Source organism: Styela clava, chromosome 2 (assembly GCF_964204865.1).
Source record: "Styela clava chromosome 2, kaStyClav1.hap1.2, whole genome shotgun sequence".
Classification (NCBI taxonomy): Eukaryota; Metazoa; Chordata; class Ascidiacea; order Stolidobranchia; family Styelidae; genus Styela; species Styela clava.
In genome coordinates, this window is record NC_135251.1 from 11611386 (window position 1) to 11634083 (window position 22698).

The 22698-nt window shown below is 32.8% G+C and overlaps 1 protein-coding gene across 1 annotated transcript; it reads right to left on the reverse strand.

Moving 5' to 3' along the window:
• Positions 1 to 1064: 1064 nt before the first annotated feature.
• Positions 1065 to 16691, reverse strand: LOC120335996 (uncharacterized). The gene is made up of 17 exons (XM_078110054.1): positions 16526 to 16691; positions 15415 to 15562; positions 13366 to 14429; positions 12631 to 12802; positions 11523 to 11670; positions 10454 to 10531; positions 10015 to 10139; positions 9433 to 9592; positions 8837 to 8935; positions 8452 to 8582; positions 7502 to 7621; positions 7012 to 7311; positions 6027 to 6137; positions 5262 to 5678; positions 4890 to 5003; positions 4113 to 4207; positions 1065 to 3775 (listed from the first exon to the last, which is right to left on the reverse strand). The coding sequence occupies exons 4-17, from the start codon at positions 12713 to 12715 to the stop codon at positions 3518 to 3520; spliced, it is 2241 nt and encodes a 746-aa protein (XP_077966180.1). The 5' UTR covers positions 12716 to 12802; positions 13366 to 14429; positions 15415 to 15562; positions 16526 to 16691; the 3' UTR covers positions 1065 to 3517.
• Positions 16692 to 22698: the final 6007 nt, after the last annotated feature.

Consider the following 22698-nt stretch of genomic DNA (forward strand, 5'->3'; position numbering starts at 1 on the left):
TATTATATCAGCAGCGATCTGTTCGTTCTATTACTCCAACAGAATGCATGTTTTCCATTCGACCGAATTTAATCCTGCTTCTGGACGAATTTGAAAATATAAAGTCGGCTTAAAACTACGCATAAAACATTGACATGCGACAAGGTCAAACAATTTCTCAACGAAGCCCTTCTTAGACTTACCTTAAGATGTCGTTCGTGCTAAATTTCCTACTCGTGTGATTATTCTGATGTGCCATTCACAGCAGAAGAAACCACCGCCACATCAACCTTGATCCGGGTGTAATAAATTGGGCAAACGCAAAACGGAAAATTTATGTAACTTGAAAATAAGTAACCTTTGAGGTTCTTTCTGTGGTGAAGTTCACCTTGAGGTTCTTGAGTGTTCAGAAAAATATTTTTCTAGTCATTTGTTTGTTTTCATGAACATGGTGTTATGGACGATCGTGATTACATATGTGCTAAATTTTGCTACGTATTCAGAAGATACGGATTTATGTATGCATAGTGTATACTCATTCTTTGTGAGATGACGCTTCTTCCTTGATGATGAGCAAAATAATTAAAAGCCTCTAAATATCATACTGAATATTTGTTGGGGATTCGCTTGAGACATCCACTTCGCTATTTCACTGCTCAAAATAAATTGTGGTTTTACATTTTCCAAAGGTTCACCTGAAAAACATTATTGCGCTTCAAAACAACACAGCTGTTAAAGTTATATTCGCGCTGTAATGGAAATACAGTATTATTTTTATAAACCTGTTTGCAATGCATGGGCCTACTAACCTGATATACCCTGAGATGCTGAGTTGCAGTCAAAATTTATTTCCAAGTACAGCGCATTTTACATCAATCTCGAGGTGAGGGAGTGTGCAATAGGGAACAAGAATTCACCCGCTAATTCTTCATTGCTTTTAGAATATGTCGTTGTGTTGATCGACGATTATGTAGATCGTCTATTCTAAGCACGATACAATAACTGACATATAAATTCAAATCCTAGAATTTTCGTGCCAATTTATTGAATTTGCTGAATCTCTAATAACGACAACGATCTAATATTACCCAATTATTGCCCAAACAAACTGTATTTTTTTTATTCATAACAATTTATTGCGAGTGTCATAAATTCAATAACTTTATTGTAATTTTGTTTAATATAATCTTAAAATTGTTCTGTATTTGCTCCATTGAACGAAAAATTTTGACGGGTTGGCTCTTCAGAAACAGACATAATCTGCAACTCTCCTGCACCACCGAGTGTCGTGAGATTTACAAACTTTGTGGAACCCCTTAAAAGTGGTTTCTAGAGGAAACGTTCTTTCTGATGATAAATTAAACTCTATGGCACTTGCTATCAATTGGGTCTAAATTGTTCTCTTTAATGTTTAAGACGGCGCTTCGCTGCAGAACTTCACAATTGAATAATTTAATTAAGCGACAAAGTCGCATTTTACATGACATTTGTTATACTAAGAATAATCAATCGGTTAACGCTATTTGAGAGCCAGAAATTATACCTGATAAAAAACAAGTAACACAAATTACACTTCAAAAACAATCAAAACAAGTTGTAAGCCTGAAACAGCCTAATGTGCCATGTAATATAATTATGGCACCAATAATATGAGTCATCGTATCATGACGACTGACAATAGAACACAATCGCTGGCTTAGCAGAATAACGTGGGGTGAAGTTTTGATGCGGCAAAGTTTCTGTTCCAAGAAGTTTGTGGGCCAAGGTTTTTGTATACCTTGTCTGATGTTCGATAAGTGTGCACAACAACTCAATAACGATAAGCTAAGAAAGAATCGCTATATCGGAAAAAATAGCACAAAATAAATTGATTTCATCACCGCATTATGACAAGTTGTTGCAAACGTTTTTTTTTTTCAAATCAAAAAAATTAAAAATGCGATATTGAGATTATGTTATATTTCAATATAAATATACAGAAATAAAAAATGAAGTTCTCGGCTCATGCCCAAAATCAAATAAATAATAGTAAAAGGCTTCAACACCAAAATAATGAAAACACGAATGATGAGACATTAGTTCGAGTCAGTGGTCGGCAAACTTTATGTGGTACTCGTCCAAATATGCACATTGATATGTCGCATTAATTTCCGCATATGAGCAATGACAACAGTAAAATTCAAATTAGACGCGCTCGCGATACCTATTTCAGTATTAATTCGGGCAGGTTCGGCGAGTAAACGACACACAACCAACTTGTGTTTTTGCATACGCTAATTACTACAAATAAAACGCCGCACAACAGTCTTTGTTTCGAAATCAGTCCGCAGATAATAATCAATTTATGAGCAATATTTGCATTAAAATTGAGATCGTTCTAGGGCCACAAAAATTGTTTATGAGCCACATTTTGTTCGCGGACCACAATTTGCCAACCACAGGTTTAGGTGAAAGTGGGAAGCGACTTGCTAGTAACTAATTCCACATAGTAGAAGTTGTGTAAAATCTTCATGATTTTTAGGAAGAAAGGAGTTACACTGTGAATGCCTGTGAGATTATTGTGGATCAAATAATAAGGAAGCAAATCCAAATATGTAAGATGAACTGATACCGTTGTAATATAATATGCAAAATAAAAAAAAATGATATAATTCGATGCACAAAAGTATTTTACTCATATAAAGACAATCATGCAAAGGCAATATGCATATCAACTCAACATAGTATAATTCAAAAGGAACCGAAGTGTCACAAGAGCCCGATCTAAATTGTGCAAGCAATACTCCGTGATAATAGCGAATCAATGACATGTAAAGGATAAGTATTCAGTCTGTAAAAGAACATAATCAAACAAATAAATGAAATTAATTTTTAAATATTTTCACAAACACTTATTCGTCAGTGCGTTTTTCGACACAGAAATGTGAGTCAAGTCAGGTTTATTTTCCCTAATAATTAAAATATATCAATTTTACACAAATTATGAGGAAGAAATTATTCAAAACAATTTTACTGTAAACGAAAGCAACTAGGAACCGAAGCTGTTTTGCGAGTAGCGACTCAAAATAATTAGAAAAATTAATTTCAAAATGATTGTTATTATCGGTCAGTACCTTATGGTTCTGGGTAATTTTTTACTAAACGTGTCTATATAGAAAAAAAATGATTAAATATTACAAAGAGAACATATTAAGGAGCCATGAGACCACCAGATGACGTATTCCCAATTCCAACTTATTTGAAGCAAAATTGCTTCTGTTTTGAAAATATTTTGGGAGATTTTGAAGGTGACAAAGGCGTGGTTATAGTGTTGATAGAAAATTCATAATGGAAATATTCTTGTGCAATAAATCAACTATAATTGAGTTGATACCGCAAGTTTCATAATAACGAATTGACCACAACCGGCATCGTGAGTGACCTAAGTTAAAATTCGAGTTTGTAAACAATAGTCCAGCGATGTCAGAAAGTTCATAAGTTCATACAACATCATGACAATCCTATAAAAGCCTCAATCATATTATAAAGGAGTTTTACTTTACGTCAAATCAACGAATTCGAGATTGAGCTTTGATTCATCAAAGATGTGATAGACTTTAGCAACGGATTTCAAAGACATTCTAATTCGAGCTACCCATAGATCCACAAGGATATATTTATTGGGTGATATGGAAAGACGAGTGCTTGAGACGCAGTGAATTGGTGTCGGTTCGGATACATTCCCAATAGTTATTGATGGTTCAGTAGTCAGCAAGATTTGTACGTTTGTTACTTTGCTTGTCTTAGACATCAAATCCTGTGTAAATGATTTGATTAATATTAATTGTGGTACTAATGATGATTGTTGTGTGTTTGACAATGTCAATTTGTTCTTCACTAAAGTCTACAATATCGACTATTTATGAATAATAAAAAACAAAATAATTAGGTGAAATTTTTAGGTGAAAAGTTCATTGATTAATTTTTACCATAATTATCATTCGTGAACTCTAACACATGAGTACTACGTAAAATGATACAAAAAAAAGAGCTTCAACCAAAAAAGTAAAAAATAAACTATTTCAACTCAGATTTCTAAAACGGTCAACACAGGAAAGGTAACAGAGTGACATTTTCAAATATAAAATAATCACCTCCAAATGAAGTTTGTACACACTTCCAAACTTATGTTTTTCTTGATTCCACTGAATTGAAATTCCGGACTGAAGGCATGAAATCTGAGAAATTCCTGCATTACAGAATATACGTTACAGGCATTGAAAAGTGGGTACTCTTTTAGTATGTGTACCAGCAAGTTAGGCGATAATTTTATTTTTATTTTTTTAATTTTAGTTATGTTACGAGTTTGGGGACTGTCTGTGTTAGCCCAGTAAATATACCCTCTGTTCAACTGGAGCGTCGAAAAGTGTTTATGAAAATTGTACTTGTTCTTGGTTTGTTTTACTGACTACGTAGAACACAGATAGACAGAGCTACCAAAGGTCATTAGGATTCATTTCATATACATTTTACATTATTAGCTTATTAAACAATTTAAACTTCTGGGCTATTCAATTCCGCTTCGTTTAAATTGATAAATAAAAAAATTCCGGTATTTCCACAATATTTTAATTTCTCGCATCTATTTTTCAACAAAATTTTGCAAAAAAAAGGTAGATTACTGGTAAAATATGAGTGGAGGACTTCTGAAAGTTCAACCCGCAACAATAATAATCTAACTCCATAAAATAGAAGATGTTTTTTTTAATTTCAACCGGACCATTGACCTCAATGCTCCTTCACATTTGAAAACTGATTAATAATGGCGGCAATTATTTTATGGTTTATCGTATAAGTTCTAACAATGATATTCTAAATACAATAATATTGTGTTTCTGTATTTTTAATTAGTAATTGAAGAAAAAACTTACTTGTTTCACAATTTTCTCCCGTAAAACCCCACATGCATTTGCACTTTCTTTGACAACCAATCTGTATGCAAGCTCCCGAGTTAAGACAGGGAGATGGTGAACATCTGTCAATGGCTGTAAACAATCAAATCACTATTAATACCAGATTGGAATACTATTTCATATACCTACAATCATAGTACAAGTACTTCCATTTTTAAAGAGTTCGCTGCCATGAAGCAAAGCTTTAAACACGCGGAACATCTGGAATTTAGACATACTATGTAAAACATTTGTATATTTGTTTTCGATTATATATATGAAATAGTACGGATATAGAATGAGTAGAATTAAAGGAAATATAACATGTTTAGACAAATTTATATATCGTACCTGATATCTCACATATGTACCCAGGATTTGCATTGTTCCATTTGGCAAACCATCGCATGATGTTTCTAGCGCGATTCGGCCAAGAACTTAACACCATTTCGCTTGTTGTAGTGATATTGTCGTACCGAAATGCCCATTTTGAATCTTTTCCTGTTGTTGGCACAGCTGTACCATCAACCCATATCCATGAATCATTAACTATGTATCCACCAATCCAAAACTGAATTGTTGGTCCTGTGGCCTCATATTGAGTTATTATCTGACTTTCGACCCAGTCTTGTATTTCTGTTGTTTTCATCATTGCCAACGCACCTCCAAGACTGCTACAAGTTAAGTTCGCTTCGGCGAATGATTTTATGTCATAACGGTTGACGTGATATTGGCAGTTGTTTGCAGTATTGTTGATGAATCTTCTTTCTGCAAAAATGAAGCATACATATTTTAAGATAAACTTGCAACCCTTCTTTTTTAAAAAAAGTTCTTGTTCGAGTTTTATATATAAGATCTTTAAAATCATGTTGATGAAAATTTCCACTTTTCGGGATCATATATTCACAGCAAATATATTCATTTAAATTGAGATTTTGAAATATTTAATTACCAACATACAATGAGAAGTAATTTTTTTTGTCAAATTATTCATTGATTTTTCTCAATTTGCGGGATTTCGACTACTCTTTGAAATGCCAGTGGTGAATTGAGAACACCAGATTATATCTACAGATAGAGATTTAGACGAAGTAGTTATGAAAGTAAGCGTATTACCTCCACAATTATTTCCGATGTAGGCTGGTTGACAGGTACAGTTGTAATATGGGACAGTAACAGAATATACACAACTACCTCCATTCATACATGGCATTGAATCGCATTCATCTACATTGATGTTATTGAGATAAAACATAAAAACAAGTAGAGCCTTGTCAAATAATTAACATTGTATGAAGAAGGGATGCTGGATTTTTCTGTTGTTGTTATTGTTAAGGTGATTATTGCTGTTGTTGGAATATATAGCATTTTCTGGCCTAATCTATCAATCATTTTCAACCTAATTAAAAATAGCAGGAGTCGTTAGAAAAACATGGCTTTTAATTTTTTCAACGAATTGTTGAAAATTCCATACAGGATATAATATTAATACCTATATCCATATTGATAATAAAAACTTTGATTAAATGATGCTCTTTGCGAGGAAATGCTATTCCTCGATTGTTTTCAAATTGTCTATGACCCCATGTGGGTCGCGCCCACCGCTTGAGAACGACTGCTCTAAACCAACCACTGTTCGAACAATCTTTCCCGTTGATATAAAACTCATAATATTACCTAACTATATGGTATAACTAATCATCGGTTTATTATTACGATTCCACCGTTGGTGAAATAAATGAAGAAATTAAAAACAATGTTGCTTTGTCGTGCACATCGTAGAATAAATGTGAGCTTAAACATATAGCCGTTATCTCTTGTTTATTCATTCAGAGTTTAAACTCCAAAATTTCCCACTCATTGGTAATGCCTGGTGACTAGATTACGTGATTGTAAAAGTAAGCTTAAAGCTTAAATCCATGCATATTTCAGCACATACTTTTAAAATTGACTTTGTTTTTAAAAACTGATAATAAAACCAAGAATTTATAACGCGGAAATAAGGAGACGAAATTATAGATAAAATTATTCCAGGACTTTTTATTGCAATGGCTCTGACATTTCAATAAAAAAAAGGTTTATTATATTTACATTCACTAACCTGTAATCACCACCATTATTGACACTACTTTCGGATATGATTTATAAAAAATCCGGTTGGCAGTAAAGTTGTAGGTAAGATTCCTTGCAGTTTCAAATGGACCGAGAGTGAACATAAGTGTGGATGAAACAGTATTGCTAGTAATTCCTGTTGTGGATTTCGATGTGACTTCATGATTGCCAGTGGTTGAGACACTAATGTTAAAGTTGCCGTCATAGGACGTTATATTGAATATTGCTGTGAGATTTCGTCCTCGTTTGATCTCGTATAGCGTGGTCGGAGTTGATATCAGTATCAGTTCTGTTTGAGTATGATTTATATTTTTCCACAAAGTTAACATAAGTTATATTTATATATTGAATTTTCATAACGTGGACCGTTTTAAAATATTCTTTATTCCAGCAAAAAATAAATAATTTGAATACCCGTGTTTATGATGAAGAAAATTATAAAGATGTTTAAAAATGTAAAAGAGGTTATTAACAATTGCCTTTCTCGCATTTTGTCCCAAAATATCCTGCTTCACAGGTGCATTTGTATCGATTCCCATTGACTTGGCATGTGCCCTTGTCTGAGCAGACATCTCTGCCGCAATCACCGGATGATATATCTGCCAAAATATGGAATCTTTTTAATTTTTTCAATCATCATGGTTTAAAACTATTTTATTTTTAAATATAAAACAAGTGTTAGTCTGAATGCTTGATACTTGCAATTTTTGTCCAATTATTTGTCGTGTTTAAACTCATTTGACACCTAAAAAAATATTTATAATAAAGACCAGATATATTAGAACATTTGTTATTAGGTTCAGTAACATATATTTTAATATGTAGTTTTAACTTTTTTTTAACACACAACTTGTATTTTACCTTTTATCATTAAGGCGTTTTATTGAATATTGCCTACAATAATAATCATAGTACGTTGTTCTAATTTGTACTATATTTAATATTTTTACAAAGCTAATAATCGCGAAATAATTGAAAATACATTTACTCTGGTAAATTATCCGAAATTCATAAAACCGGAAGAAATTTCCGATTCGTAATTTGCAAAGTAACTGTGAAGTATATATCACAAATAAAAGAGAATCTGTTTTTTATATATTTATTATATTGACATTATATATTCATATGTCAGTTTATAAAGGTTTGTTGCTACTTTAACGTATCGTGGTGTAGCATATTCCACTGAAATATGAAGAATCCAGGAAGAACCTGCCCCAATCGAACGATATAAATAAGTGCATGTTGAGTTATAACATCCTTTTACTTATACACGGAAATAAATACCATTTCAAATAGCAATGTAGAAAAGTAATCATCTAATCAAGCGGTGCCAAGCGGTTAAACCAGGAAACATTGCGCTAATAATTTACTCCATTAACTAACAGTATTTAATTGTTACCACTGTACAATATATGGTGAAAAAACTTACTCCGCTGACAAATATATCCAGCATTGTGATTGCATTTGAAGTCAATCCATTTAAAACCTGCACTAGGGTGTTTTGCCAAACAGTTTTCTTCTCGGTATCCATTTGGCTCATTTTTCCCGTCCCATATTTTCCTGAGAGTAAAATAAGTTAAGGGCTCACACTGTGTCACATCAAATACTATTTTTCTTTCAAATCTTTCCTATTTTTTTTTTGGTATAACGTTTTATTCATCCACAAAACACACAGGTATACAAACCTTTACGATACTTTATTCAAAAACGAATCGCACTGCCTATCACAACATTCATAGGAAATTTATGGATTGTAAATTATTTTTGCATTTGTTGTCAAAAGGTATCAATGTCAGTTAATTTAATTAAATCACCAATTTTTATCTTTGATATCTATAGCTGTTCCATCTCCCCATTTCCAAATTCCTTCTTCTTTTTTATCATTACCACTTGTCAAGAATATTGTGTTTCCACTGATAAACAATGAAATTGAATTAGCCAGTTGAACATTGTGGCATCATTTTCCACCATGATACATTGCGGTTAGTTTAAATTGATTCAAAATTTATTGCATTTGTAGTTTTTCTGTTGTATTTTCTTCATTCGTCGTACTTTTTTAGTTTGTCTGGGATGTAAGCTTGTAAAACGCTTGACATTGGCAGCAACTTGTTGTAATAAAAATGTTTCAAACATCAAGCGAACTCATTGAAAAAAAAAAACATCTCTCAGTAAATGTATGGGCAACCAGTTAAATACCAAAATCTACTCAAGCATCAACGCCGTGTCTTACGGTTAACAAAAGACTTGGAATAGTTCAGATCAGAGTAGGAAAAAAATAATGGAACTGTAAATCGAGTTGTGTAGATATAACAATCAACTGCATCTTTGGTTAGTGATAAATCATCTGATGAATTTAGTGAGTTGGCAAAACAATGTCAATTTATTTTAATCAAGAGTAAATTTTTCAAACCTGAGTTTTTGATTAATGAATATATCTAAGGCATCTGTTTTTATTTCCACTAATGTCGAACCGTTATTTGCACAGGCTTGTTGAGACTCAACGAAATTTTTTTGCGGACTCGATATAATTTGAAGTGTTGTCTCATTGTTGAAGATGATCCAAGATTTATCTGTAAAGTTCGATTTTGTGCATAATAAAACCAGCATTATATGAAACTTCAGTATGTAAATATTCAATATTATATTCAGCATATAATACTTTGTGTTTTTTACCCTTTCATATATGATTGCATTGCAAACGTGTCTCTGTTTTTGAGTTCTCTGAGTTCTATAAACTGAAAATCTCCACAGATTTTCAAATAAGTTAATTTTGATTTTAAATGTATGCAACAAATAATTCAAATTACTTTTGCGGCATATCATACACTACGTGTGTACGATAGACGAGGTAAGACATTTATATTTTATAATTTTTCAACATTTAGACTTATTATGTAATAATGCTAACATTGCTACATGGACAAATATACTCCACTTTTGTATTTATAGAATACTGCTATTCCTTGTAGTAAGCTCAATAAAAAAAATGTACCTGATTGACACACATATCGGTAGCTATTTTGACAATTGCGATCAAGCCATTTTCCATCAGGTGTTCTGGACACTACACAGGAGTTATTCAACTGCCCAGATATCGCTTTTGGGTGTTCGGAAACCCTAACATGTAAAATAAAGCAACACTAAGATTATATTTCTACAGTTATTTGATTAGTGAACTTGTCAGTAAGACATTGAAGAGGGTATTCTGTACGTAGCCTACATCTTATATTTTGGATATGGAAATGATCTTTGGATATCTACAAAGTTATAAAAATGAGAAATCAATCAACACAAGATATTATATTTTAAAAAAAAGTCAAGTAGATAATAGACGCCTCGGGGTATCCATTAATTCGAAGAAATAGAGTAAGTAAGTACCTCAGTTTTTTGTGATAAACGATGTATATTTCAATTAAAACAAGAAAACAAACCAGTTAGTAAATTTCAATTTGTCAATGCCGTTCCATTTCCATTCCCCGTCATGGTGTAAACCAATCCAAATTGCATTTCTATAAATAAAATAAAAACTATTTATTAAAATTTCAAACTGTTTAAGCTATATTTTATCGTTTATAGATTAGATCAAACAAAGTCCAAATCGAAGCCAAAGTTTTTAGAAAGACTTAATCAGTTCATATTAAAATAAAATAAATTCCATATATATATTTATTCTATGGGAGCTTGTGCAACAAATTTTGCCATGGTTATAAATAATAAGAACGTTTTAGCAATTAAAAGTCTTTACTCATCTCGAACGTGAATTATATGAAGAAACGACTTTACGACTAGTTTATGCAATTGCTAATTAACTGAATTAATATTTTCACTAACATTCTAAATTTTCTCGCAAAAATAACTCATAAATATTAATATCAATGAAGTTCTGATAAAATGTTATCTATATTGCTGTAACGCACCGAGTGTAGAAAATAGCAACAGAAACAGTACAACATAGAAACAGTAGATAAAGAAGTTGACAAAGGTAAAATAAAAGTTGTTCTCTCAAATTTTTCTTTCAATCTCGTATAAACTGATTGTTAGAGATATCATTGTAAATGACAAAAATTAATACATCGATATTTTTTAATTTAAAAGGCTTTGCATTCAATAGTCATGTTACTCGGTCATAAACAAACAACACGATTTTAAGTGATTCATTTGGAGAAAGATGAAAAATACTGGATGATTAACCATCCATAAAAAACATACTAACTTAATATATTTATTTTTGTAGCAAGAACCAGCACAATGCACGTCTGTCAAATATTAGTAATTTGATATTTTTATTCACGTGACTGTAGGTGGATCGTCTGATTAATATTTAACACGTTCATCTAACTCGTGTTTCTAGGCGAGATTAAAATTTCGAAGATACTGCCTAACGCCCGCGTCATACTCTAACTCTATCATGTAGTAAAAAAGCCAGTCATAAAAGCAGTACGTGGACTCACAAGTTTAGTTCCCCCCGAAACATATTAAATATGGATTCAGTAATCTTACTTTGTGAGTTGCTGTACTGCAGCTTGAGTTTCTTTATCTTTAATTTCGACCAGCCACGCATTTCGACCGTCACACACGGTCTTGGCAGCATCATATCCCTTTTCTTCTTCGAATAGTTCTAATCTATAGTCTCGGAAATCTGAGGTGGCTAAAAGTTATGACTACGTTAGAATAATAATTCTCAATATGCATTCAACGAATAAATGCCTAAAATACACGAAAAACCAGTTTTAGTTTTTTAATATTATATTTATCAGAAGTACTTCGCATTGAATGCATTTCGTGTAAATATTTATTTCTCTTTATATAAATATAGGATGATATAAGATAGTAATTTAGGGTGCGCCGTTTCAAAATGAAACCAAATGTACTTTGTTTTTTCTTCCGCTACCTAATTCGTGATGAGATATTGATGAAAATGATAATATACACCAGTGGTTCTCAAACTTTTTTTGCGTAGTGGTCCCTTTACATTTTCTTACTCGCGGGCCACTAAAGAATTCAGAATAGCACCATTAGTACTCTTCAATGGGCTGAGTGTAATTGCTTGGCTTCCACCAGTTCATCTATATTAGGTTTTGTTTGGGACAGTGGTCTCATATCATTTCCATTATGTTTCAGAATATTGTTTTTCTATCAAGTGGCGCATTAGCGACAGGCACATCAAAAAACAAGCATCAGAAAATATTTTGTGCACTCTTGTTATACTTATTAAGTGAATACTAAAAATTCTCTCGAGGATTTCTTTTTTGACAACCATCTATCTTGCCGATGGATGCAACAACATAGTTTCAACTTTCTTTGCACAATTCAGCAAATAGACGGAGGTTCAGTACGTCTAAACTTGATATGCGGAGTGAAATACTCGCCGCTCTGTGGATTTTTTAACAATTTACAATCAGGTGCCTTCCATAAACATTTTATAAAACATTGATTTCAGTGAAAAAAACATTCCAAGCGTCAAAGTAATTAATTTCCATTTATAATTTTTTGTGGGATAGTACTAAATATAAATCGAATATATTTATATTGAAAACCGCAAACTAAACTCATGAATATCAGTTAATACTCATAGATTGAGTAATAATACGGATCAACAGACACTCACTTGAAGGGGATTGTCCTTGGATAGAAGTGAAGATTGTAATCCATATTAGTGAGGATAAATACCGCTTGGTATATCTTTTCAACATCCCGAAGAGTTTGTATTTTAATATATTTGTGCTGTGTATGACGAAACATTAAACGCAATAAAATCAATCCTATATAAGTGTTTGTAACTGTAAAAATTAGAATAAAGCAGACTAATTAAATTAGACTAATAAAAGTAATGTGTTCAAATTTAATTGTGAAAAATTTTGGTCTTTGTATTAAGGGCGACCCGATTATTGTTTTGGCCTTAACTTTTATTTACTTTGGCATAACAAGAATATGTGCAATTGCCACAATGACAGCTAATTTTATCTCAGAATATCATTAGTTAATCAACATTAATTTGTTAATTAGGGTATGAAGTAACAAATTTATTCAAATCGCATAATGAGTTCACTTTTGCTATTCAAACTTATTGTTATAGTTACGATAACCAGAGGTTCAATCGAATATAAGACAATATTTTGCTTGTCAAAAATAATTTTTTATGTAAAATAAGTTATGTATGACTTTGCTAAAAGTCGCTGAATATCTAACTAAGCATATGTAAGATAAATGCTCGTTCTAAATTTGAATGTTTATATTATCAGACACTTTCTTTTTTTTGCAGACAAAAACAAACTATATTCTGAATCCAGCGATTGCTATTTTACTTAGAATTAAAAAAATCTTCTGTAAATATATTTCTTACTGAGCTATATTTCTGGACGGATTGGCACAAAATCGCCCTAGTCCCCATTTCTCCCCTTCATTTTACACGATTGTGAACCTCTCGTTTTTGCTTCCTTCATCTAACTATTCAATAAAAACTAACCAGGCTGTTAAAATGGAAACGTGTTTGCAGTCATTGAAATTAATCTACCTATCTACAGTAGCTAAACGCAATTCGTTGAATTAGTGGTGAATAATACTTTATGCCTGGAGTTAGTTTCATTCATAATCCATACATGAATGGATACTGAATTACAGTTAGTGCATAATAAACTTAACGTGATAAGTTTCCGCTTGTGGAATAACAATCGCACAAGTGGCATATGGTAATGGAGCTTGGGATAATGTTTCCGGGTAATCATATTTATTAAGTATTTTTAGGATTCAATCGTCTACATACCTGTGTGATACCTAATATTTTATGGAGTTTCATGCTTAATCCAATTAAAAGTTGTGAGTTTGCTGTGAATACAGTTTCCATTACTCATAAAAAATACGTACTTTTGAAATATATGTCCTAGTATGCTCATATTAAATAACCGCTGTGAATCGTAGTTAACGAATTCGATATTGGCACCTAAGCCGAGTAGTCTAACTTTTTTTTTACTTTTGTTATAAGCGAAGTGGTTATTCAAATATACTTGCTTCGTCAATGAGACTAAAAAATCTTAATAATTGAAAGTTTTGTTAGACAACTTTAGAGCCATTTTTGTCGGTTAGCTAACTAGAAACAATGATTGTGGAAAATAAAATAAGAACCCTAATTTTATTCCCCAAAGAATTCATAATTTGAAGCTGATTTTCAAAACTTTTGCGTGTGGCTAAGGGTATTCACCACGCGTATTTTCCAAATAAGATAAGATATTCAATTTTCCATACAAATTTGATATAGGAATCTCGTAATAAAATATAATCTTGCCCATTTTGTAGCCTTGCTACGACATTTCAGCTATATTCTAAACAAACCAGTTAGTAAATTTCAATTTGTCAATGCCGTTCCATTTCCATTCCCCGTCATGGTGTAAACCAATCCAAATTGCATTTCTATAAATAAAATAAAAACTATTTATTAAAATTTCAAACTATTTAAGCTATATTTTATCGTTTATAGATTAGATCAAACAAAGTCCAAATTGAAGCCAAAGTTTTTAGAAAGACTTAATCAGTTCATATTAAAATAAAATAAATTCCATATATATATTTATTCTATGGGAGCTTGTGCAACAAATTTTGCCATGGTTATGAATAATAAGAACGTTTCAGCAATTAAAAGTCTTTACTCATCTCGAACGTGAATTATATGAAGAAACGACTTTACGACTAGTTTATGCAATTGCTAATTAACTGAATTAATATTTTCACTAACATTCTAAATTTTCTCACAAAAATAACTCATAAATAATAATATCTATGAAGTTGTGATAAAATGTTATCTATGTTGCTGTAACGAGTGTAGAAAATAGCAACAGAAACAGTACAACATAGAAACAGTAGATAAAGAAGTTGACAAAGGTAAAATAAAAGTTGTTCTCTCAAATTTTTCTTTCAATCTCGTATAAACTGATTGTTAGAGATATCATTGTAAATGACAAAAATTAATACATCGATATTTTTTAATTTAAAAGGCTTTGCATTCAATAGTCATGTTACTCGGTCATAAACAAACAACACGATTTTAAGTGATTCATTTGGAAAAAGATGGAAAATACTGGATGATTAACCATCCATAAAAAATATACTAACTTAATATATTTATTTTTGTAGCAAGAACCAGCACAATGCACGTCTGTCAAATATTAGTAATTTGATATTTTCATTCACGTGACTGTAGGTGGATCGTCTGATTAATATCTAACACGTTCATCTAACTCGTGTTTCTAGTTGATTCCAAATTTTGAAGATACTGCCTAACGCCCGCGTCATACTCTAAGTCTATCATGTAGTATAAAAGCCAGTCATAAAAGCAGTACGTGGACACACAAGTTTAGTTCCCCCCAAAAGATATTAAATATGGATTCAGTAATCTTACTTTGTGAGTTGCTGTACTGCAGCTTGAGTTTCTCTATCTTTAATTTCGACCAGCCACGCATTTCAACCGTCACACACGGTCTTGGCAGCATCACATCCTTTTTCCTTTTCGAATAGTTCTAATCTATAGTCTCGGAAATCTGAGGTGGCTAAAAGTTATGATTACGTTAGAATAATAATTCTCAATATGCATTCAACGAATAAATGCCTAAAATACACTACACGAAAATCCAGTTTTAGTTTTTTAATATTATATTTATCAGAAGTACTTCGCATTGAATGCATTTCGTGTAAATAATTATTTCACTTTATATAAATATAGGCTGATATAAGATAGTAATTTAGTGTGCGGAATTTCAAAATGAAACCAAATGATTTTTGAAGTTTTTTCTTCCGCTACTTAATTCGTAATGAGATATTGATGAAACTGATTATATACACCAGTGCGTAGTGGTCCCTTTACGTTTTCTTACTCGCGGGCCACTAAAGAATTCAGAATAGCACCATTAGTACTCTTCAATGGGCTGAGTGTAATTGCTTGGCTTCCACCAGTTCATCTATATTAGGTTTTGTTTGGGACAGTGGTCTCATATCATTTCCATTATGTTCAGAATATTGTTTTTCTATCAAGTGGCGCATTAGCGACATGCACATCAAAAAACAAGCATCAGAAAATATTTTGTGCACTCTTGTTATACTTATTAAGTGAATACTAAAAATTCTCTCGAGGATTTCTTTTTTGACAACCGATTTCTTGCCGATGGGTGCAACAACATAGTTTCAAATTCGGGAACGCTTTCTTTGCACAATTCAGCAAATAGACGGAGGTTCAGTACGTCTAAACTTGATATGCGGAGTGAAATACTCGCCGCTCTGTGGATTTTTTAACAATTTACAATCAGGTGCATATGCCCTCCATAAACATTTTATAAAACATTGATTTCAGTAAAAAAAAAATTCCAAGCGTCAAAGTAATTGATTTCCACTTATGATTTTTTGTGGGATAGTACTAAATATAAATCGAATATATTTATAAAAAAAAAAAAACTAAACTCATGAATATCAGTTAATACTCATAGATTGAGTAATGATACGAACCAACAGACACTCACTCGAAGGGGATTGTCCTTGGATAGAAGTGAAGATTGTAACCCATATCAGTGAGGATAAATACCGCTTGGTATATCTTTTCAACATCCCGAAGAGTTTGTATTTTATTATGTTTGTGCTGTGTATGACGAAACATTAAACGCAATAAAATCAATCCTATAAAAGTGTTTTTAACTGTAAAAATTAGAATAAAGCAGACTAATTAAATTAGACTAATAAAAGTAATGTGTTCAAATTTAATTGTGAAAAATTTTGGTCTTTGTATTAAAGGCGACCCGATTATTATGAAGAAGTCCTTTGGCCATCACTTTTATTTACTTTGGCATAACAAGAATATGTGCAATTGCCACGATGACAGCTAATTTTATCTCAGAATATCATTAGTTAATCAACATTAATTTGTTAATTAGGGTATGAAGTAACAAATTTATTCAAATCGCATAATGAGTTCACTTTTGCTATTCAAACTTATTGTTATAGTTACGATAACCAGACGTTCAATGGAATGTAAGACAATATTTTGCTTGTCAAAAATAAATTTTTATGTAAAATAAGTTATGTATGACTTTGCTAAAAGTCGCTGAATATCTAACTAAGCATATGTAAGATAAATACTCGTTCTAAATTTGAATGTTTATATTATCAGACACTTTCTTTTTTTTTGCAGACAAAAACGAACTATATTCTGAATCCAGCGATTGCTATTTTACTTAGAAGTAAAAAAATCTTCTGTAAATATATTTCTTACTGAGCTATATTTCTGGACGGATTGTTTTTCTTGTCGTGAACTTGTTGTTCAATACATTATCCTAAATCATATTTACAATCCTCAAATTTCACCTCACTGGTCAAAATTTTATAATTCAAAGATTATTGGGACATCATCACGTTAGTCCCGATCTTTCCGCTTCATTTTACACGATTGTGAACCTCTCGTTTTTGCATCCTCCATCAAACGATTCATTAATAACCAGACTGTTGAAATGGAAACGTGTTTGCAGTCATTGAAATTGATCTACCTATCTACAGTAACTAAACGCAATTCGTTGAGTCAGTGGTGAATAATACTTTATGTAGTTAGGTCCATTCCTAATCCATACATGAATGGCTATTGAATTACAGTTAGAGCATAATGAACTTTAACTCACCTTGATGACTTTCCGCTTGTGAGATTATACTCGCACAAGTGGCATGTGGTAATGAAGCTAGGGATAATGTTTCCGGTAACAATATTCAAGCATACTTGTTTTGACAATGAGAATAAAAAGTTTTAATAGTTTTACGATTTTGTTAGACAATTTTTTGCCATTTTTGTCGGTTAGCTAGCTAGAAACAATGGCTGTGGAAAATAAAATAAAAAGGTTAATTTTCACCCTTAATTTTATTCCTCAAAGAAATCGCAATTTGAAGCTGATTTTCAAAACTTTTGCGTGTGGCTAAGGATATTATGTATCAGCGATGTTCATTAATAATTTCACTCCACCTGACCCAATAGCCCACCTAAATCCTATTGACTACCCGATATGGTCGTCTTTATCTAGTAACTATTAGGCTTGCACGTAATTGACAAAAATCAATTCCGTAATTACGGCCAAATCGATTACGTAATGACCCCGTAATTGCAATATTTTTTTCACACATTTAAACCTATCATAACAACCAATTGAATCCACTTACATTCCGAATGGGACATCGAAGTTTGGTTTTCATATTCCTGGCAGTACTACACGCCGGCGACAGATGTTAAAGACAAATATCAAGGAGTGTTATTCAAATTAATTTTATTCTGATTTTTATCTTTTGTGTTAGCTTCGATTTTCCTTTATCACCCAATTTCATGCGATCAATTTTATCATTACCAACACTGGTATACGGATATTTATGAAACGATAGTTGACTTTTTAAAATCGTATTAACGTATTAATACGACTTTCGTATTAAATAAAAATTCCAGATTTATAATTTAATAATCAGACTGGTTATTTCACCGTTTTTTTACAATATCCGACTTTACTACTTAGTTAGAATTTTATAATAATTATTGATGCCGACTTATTGACGATATTCCGATCACCATGCTTCATTTTACATTAAATCATTTCGCGGCCTAAAAGTTATAACATTATTTGCGATAAATTCAGATCAAATATTAATTATTTGCGCAAAATTTAAATACCGTACTTATATGACATGCCTTCTCCGAAAATACAAAGTTATATCGCAAAACAATGCATTTTGTGACATTTATTTTGCACTCACGAAAATATTAATTTATTTTTCTAACTCAAGTCGACAATCCTATCGGCCAAGATTGACACAAGTTTGGTCGAGTGCCGGCGGTATTCGAGTCGACGATAAATCAGAATAAGTTGCCGCTTTCGGTAAAGACAGTTAATCATATTTGGCCAAAATATAGCGAGGTATTGTGAAAATCATATTGAGCAAGGCCAAGTCTGGACAGATATATAACGATAAAACCGGTAACAGAACATCAAGATTTTGTAATAGAAAATGGTTCTCGCGCAGAATAAACACGGGAAATCCCGTCGTTTCATTTTCTCTGCCGTCTCAATCGATTTACCGATGCCGAAAAAACTACCTAAGTAAGTTGCGTTGGTTTATTACGCAATTTCTCTTCCGTCGTCATATTGTTGTTTGATAAGTGCGACATTAATTATCACGGTATTTACAAATAGACATGTTTGATAAGTTGATCTCTTACATTCGTTAGTCATTTCACCCGAAGAAGTTGAAACCAGGTGTGTTGGCGTCCATCGGTCTCAACACAATTCTATCCCTTATCTAAGTTTAATATGTACTTTGGCCATGCTAGATAAAGTGATGATAGGTTAGTAAATGGCAACGCGTTATGCCTTCCCCACCTGCGTAACAAGAGAGAGAAAAACGGCTCCTAATACCGGAACTCTAACTTCTTCTACTTATTAAACTTAATTTTTTACAATTAACGGAATTGACTGCTCTGAAGAGAGCTCGTTTCAATCGCGAAAGTGCTCGACCAATAATTACGACTTTACGTAATTCGTAACTTTGCTTACGTAACTCGAAATAATTCCGTAATTCCGTAAATCCGTAAATTACGTGCAAGCCTAGTAACTATAGTTGATGTTCTTGTGATGTACATGGGTTTGTCCATGGATTTATTGAATAATTTGGATATTATCGAAGCCTGCAAATTGTTGGGATTTTAAAACACATTTTGCAAATAGATGAGATATTCAATTTTTCATACAAATTTGATAAGAATCAAGTGAACCATAATTGTATTACGTTATCGTCTGACAAATTTAAGAAGTCAAAATAGAATATAAGCATCGCTACAATATTTCAGCTGGGGAAAAAAATGTCTCATCTAGCATACAGTTCAAAAATATGCATGGACGGTATGTTTTTACAAAATATCAGTTGCTTCTGTAAAAACAGAAACGGCATGTTGCCGATATATGGCTACCTGTCTATAGGAAGATGCTCACAACAGAGCGACACGTTTTTGATGAAATATATGGTAACTATAGAATTAACAGGAAATACCCGGTTCAAAAATAATGGAAGTAGATCACCGCAGTGCGGTTTAGGCAATGGTTCACTCTTAATTTGTTTGCCAAAACGATCGTATTTGAATAATAGTTTTTGGGTGCTCCAGAAGTATGCGCACCAAGATGTCGCACAACCTGAATCATGACCGGTACACTCCTACTATTTTCAGGTTATGCAAAGCAGCAAGGGGTTATGAATTTAAAAAGAGCAATTGTTATAGTTTAGTACCACGTTCAAAAAACATATTATTTCACTCACAGAGATGAATGGGTGTCCAATTAAGTTAATTTTTGTATAGTACATTTTTGAAGTCGGATTAAAGTATAGAAACGTATGAGCGCCAATGCTCATAAATCAGACAGACTCAATTGTATCACTCATTTCGGTATTTTCCTATTTACTAAATCCCCACTGCAGGTTTTTCACTATAATAACGTGTCCATATTTGTTGAAATAAATTTCGTATTCTTGTAATCAATAACATATTGGTTTTACAGTGGCGGCGCGTGGTCATTTTGACAACCGGGGCAAGCTACTGCGGGACCAAGTCACCCCCATCTACGGGGACAGGATGAGCGCTGTAAGTTCTCTCATCATTTTATGAGTATAAAAACCATTCCATCGGTAACAACCAATCGGCAAAAGCAACAATTTTTAACGATAAGAAAGTGTCTTTAAAACCGGTCCAAGTCAAGGGATCAATAAATATAGACATAGTTTATTTTGAAACCTCTTTCAAAAGGAAAGGCAATATTTACCCAGATAAATACAATGACATATTAACAGAAAATTCGGGAAAGCAGACAAAACCTAAAATAAGGTTCAAAACGTTACTATGAAGAAAGGAAAGTTAATGCAAAGATAAGGACATGCGTCGCTCACTCATAGATATATATGCTGCTAGACTTCTACTGCTTGAACATATATGCAACACGCCGCGGTTTCTTGGAAGCAAAATGCTCAATAACGCGCTGATTAAAGTCATGCATCCCAGAAATAACGTCTCTGTGAATGGATAAAACAGGAATTTAATCTATCTTGCTTCATTGTGTTTCTGAGATACGTTTTAATACGCTTCAGCGTGCTGAATGTTCGCTTTGCGTCGGCGGAAGAAATAGGCGTCGTCAAAATGATGTCCAGAAATTTTGCAGACGCCGCAAAGGTAGTTAGTTACTAGAGTGTTATCTATGAGGAACCCATAGAGCGCGCAAGTTGATGTGATGTTCAAAAAAGTTTGATTGGTGTATATACATCGCAATTCATTTTCCAATTTACCCACGTTTATCATGGGGTAAAATTTGGAGACGGTAGCCAACAAATGGATGGGAAATTGACGTGCAAATTTTGAAAAATTTTTGGGGTTCATCAAAGAGAACGCGGCAAGGTGTTCAGTGCGCAGACGATCGCCTATTTGATTCACCAGAATGTCACAGCATTCCTTTGCAGACAAAATCAAACGCTGCGTTGTTTGCCCGCGGCGTAAAGAAGCACTCCATGTGTCGTCGTATTTTATTGTTTCCCGGATACGAGATACAGCATCGCAGAAGTCTGTCGCCCCGTCGGCGTTCGGCGAAGGCTTTGCGAGCGAAAAATGAACCATGTCGGGAGAATATGGCTAGTGTAGACAGTCTGTGCAACCGATATTGAGGTATTTTTCGAATATTTTTTATTATACCGAAAAAACAACCGGGGCATTGCCCCGGTTGGCTCTATTGACGCGCCGCCACTGTTGGTTTATATGAACAATATTACCGATAACAAAAAAATTCTCGACATATATTACACGGGTTCAGCTAGATAAATACGGAAAATAAAATGAATCACATTAATTCTCATCAAACTTTATTACCGGATGTTGTCTTTCAAACCATTGAACATATATGCCTGGTTGAAGAATTTTTTATTATACATTGCTGTCTAAGGCAAAAAAACTTTTTATATTCATGGTGATGTGGTTGTTTATTTTTTGTAACATCCGCACTTTGCATTTAGCTGCTTTGCAATCTTGTGATTATCTCAGTAATTTTTTGTTAATGTTCCAACAAGGAAATCAAACAGTTCAAACGCAAAGACGCAATAAAAATAAATGCAAACTGGAATCACTGAGAATAATGACAAATAAGACAAAGGTTGAGAATACACAACTCAAATAATAGTGGACAATTTGTTCGTATTGCAAATTGACTAATTTATCATCTGTGTATAGTTTACGGAACGGATAAAATTCTGACTTCTCAAAAGCATCCAAGTAAAAATGTTTCAATATTTATAAATACACCCCAATGAGTTGGTGAAAATAGGCTTAGCCAAGATACTTAGCCTGAAACGCAAAAGTACTTTGGTTACCAAGTAAGTGATAGGGTACGTTGGTGCAAATGTCCAGGATTCAAATGTCCGTGAGTGCAGATGTCGGTTGGTACAAATGTTCTGGATGCAGATTACGGGTGCAAATATACGTTGGTGCAAATGTGTCACCTTAAAGGCAAGGTCCATGGGCGACCTTCATTAACGAATTAGCAGAGTGACGTATGATTTTGTGGGAATGCTTTTTTGAATTCATGGGTTATCACTTTTCTTCTAAAGGCATGTTACATTTTTACTCCAAACAAGGTTTTAGACA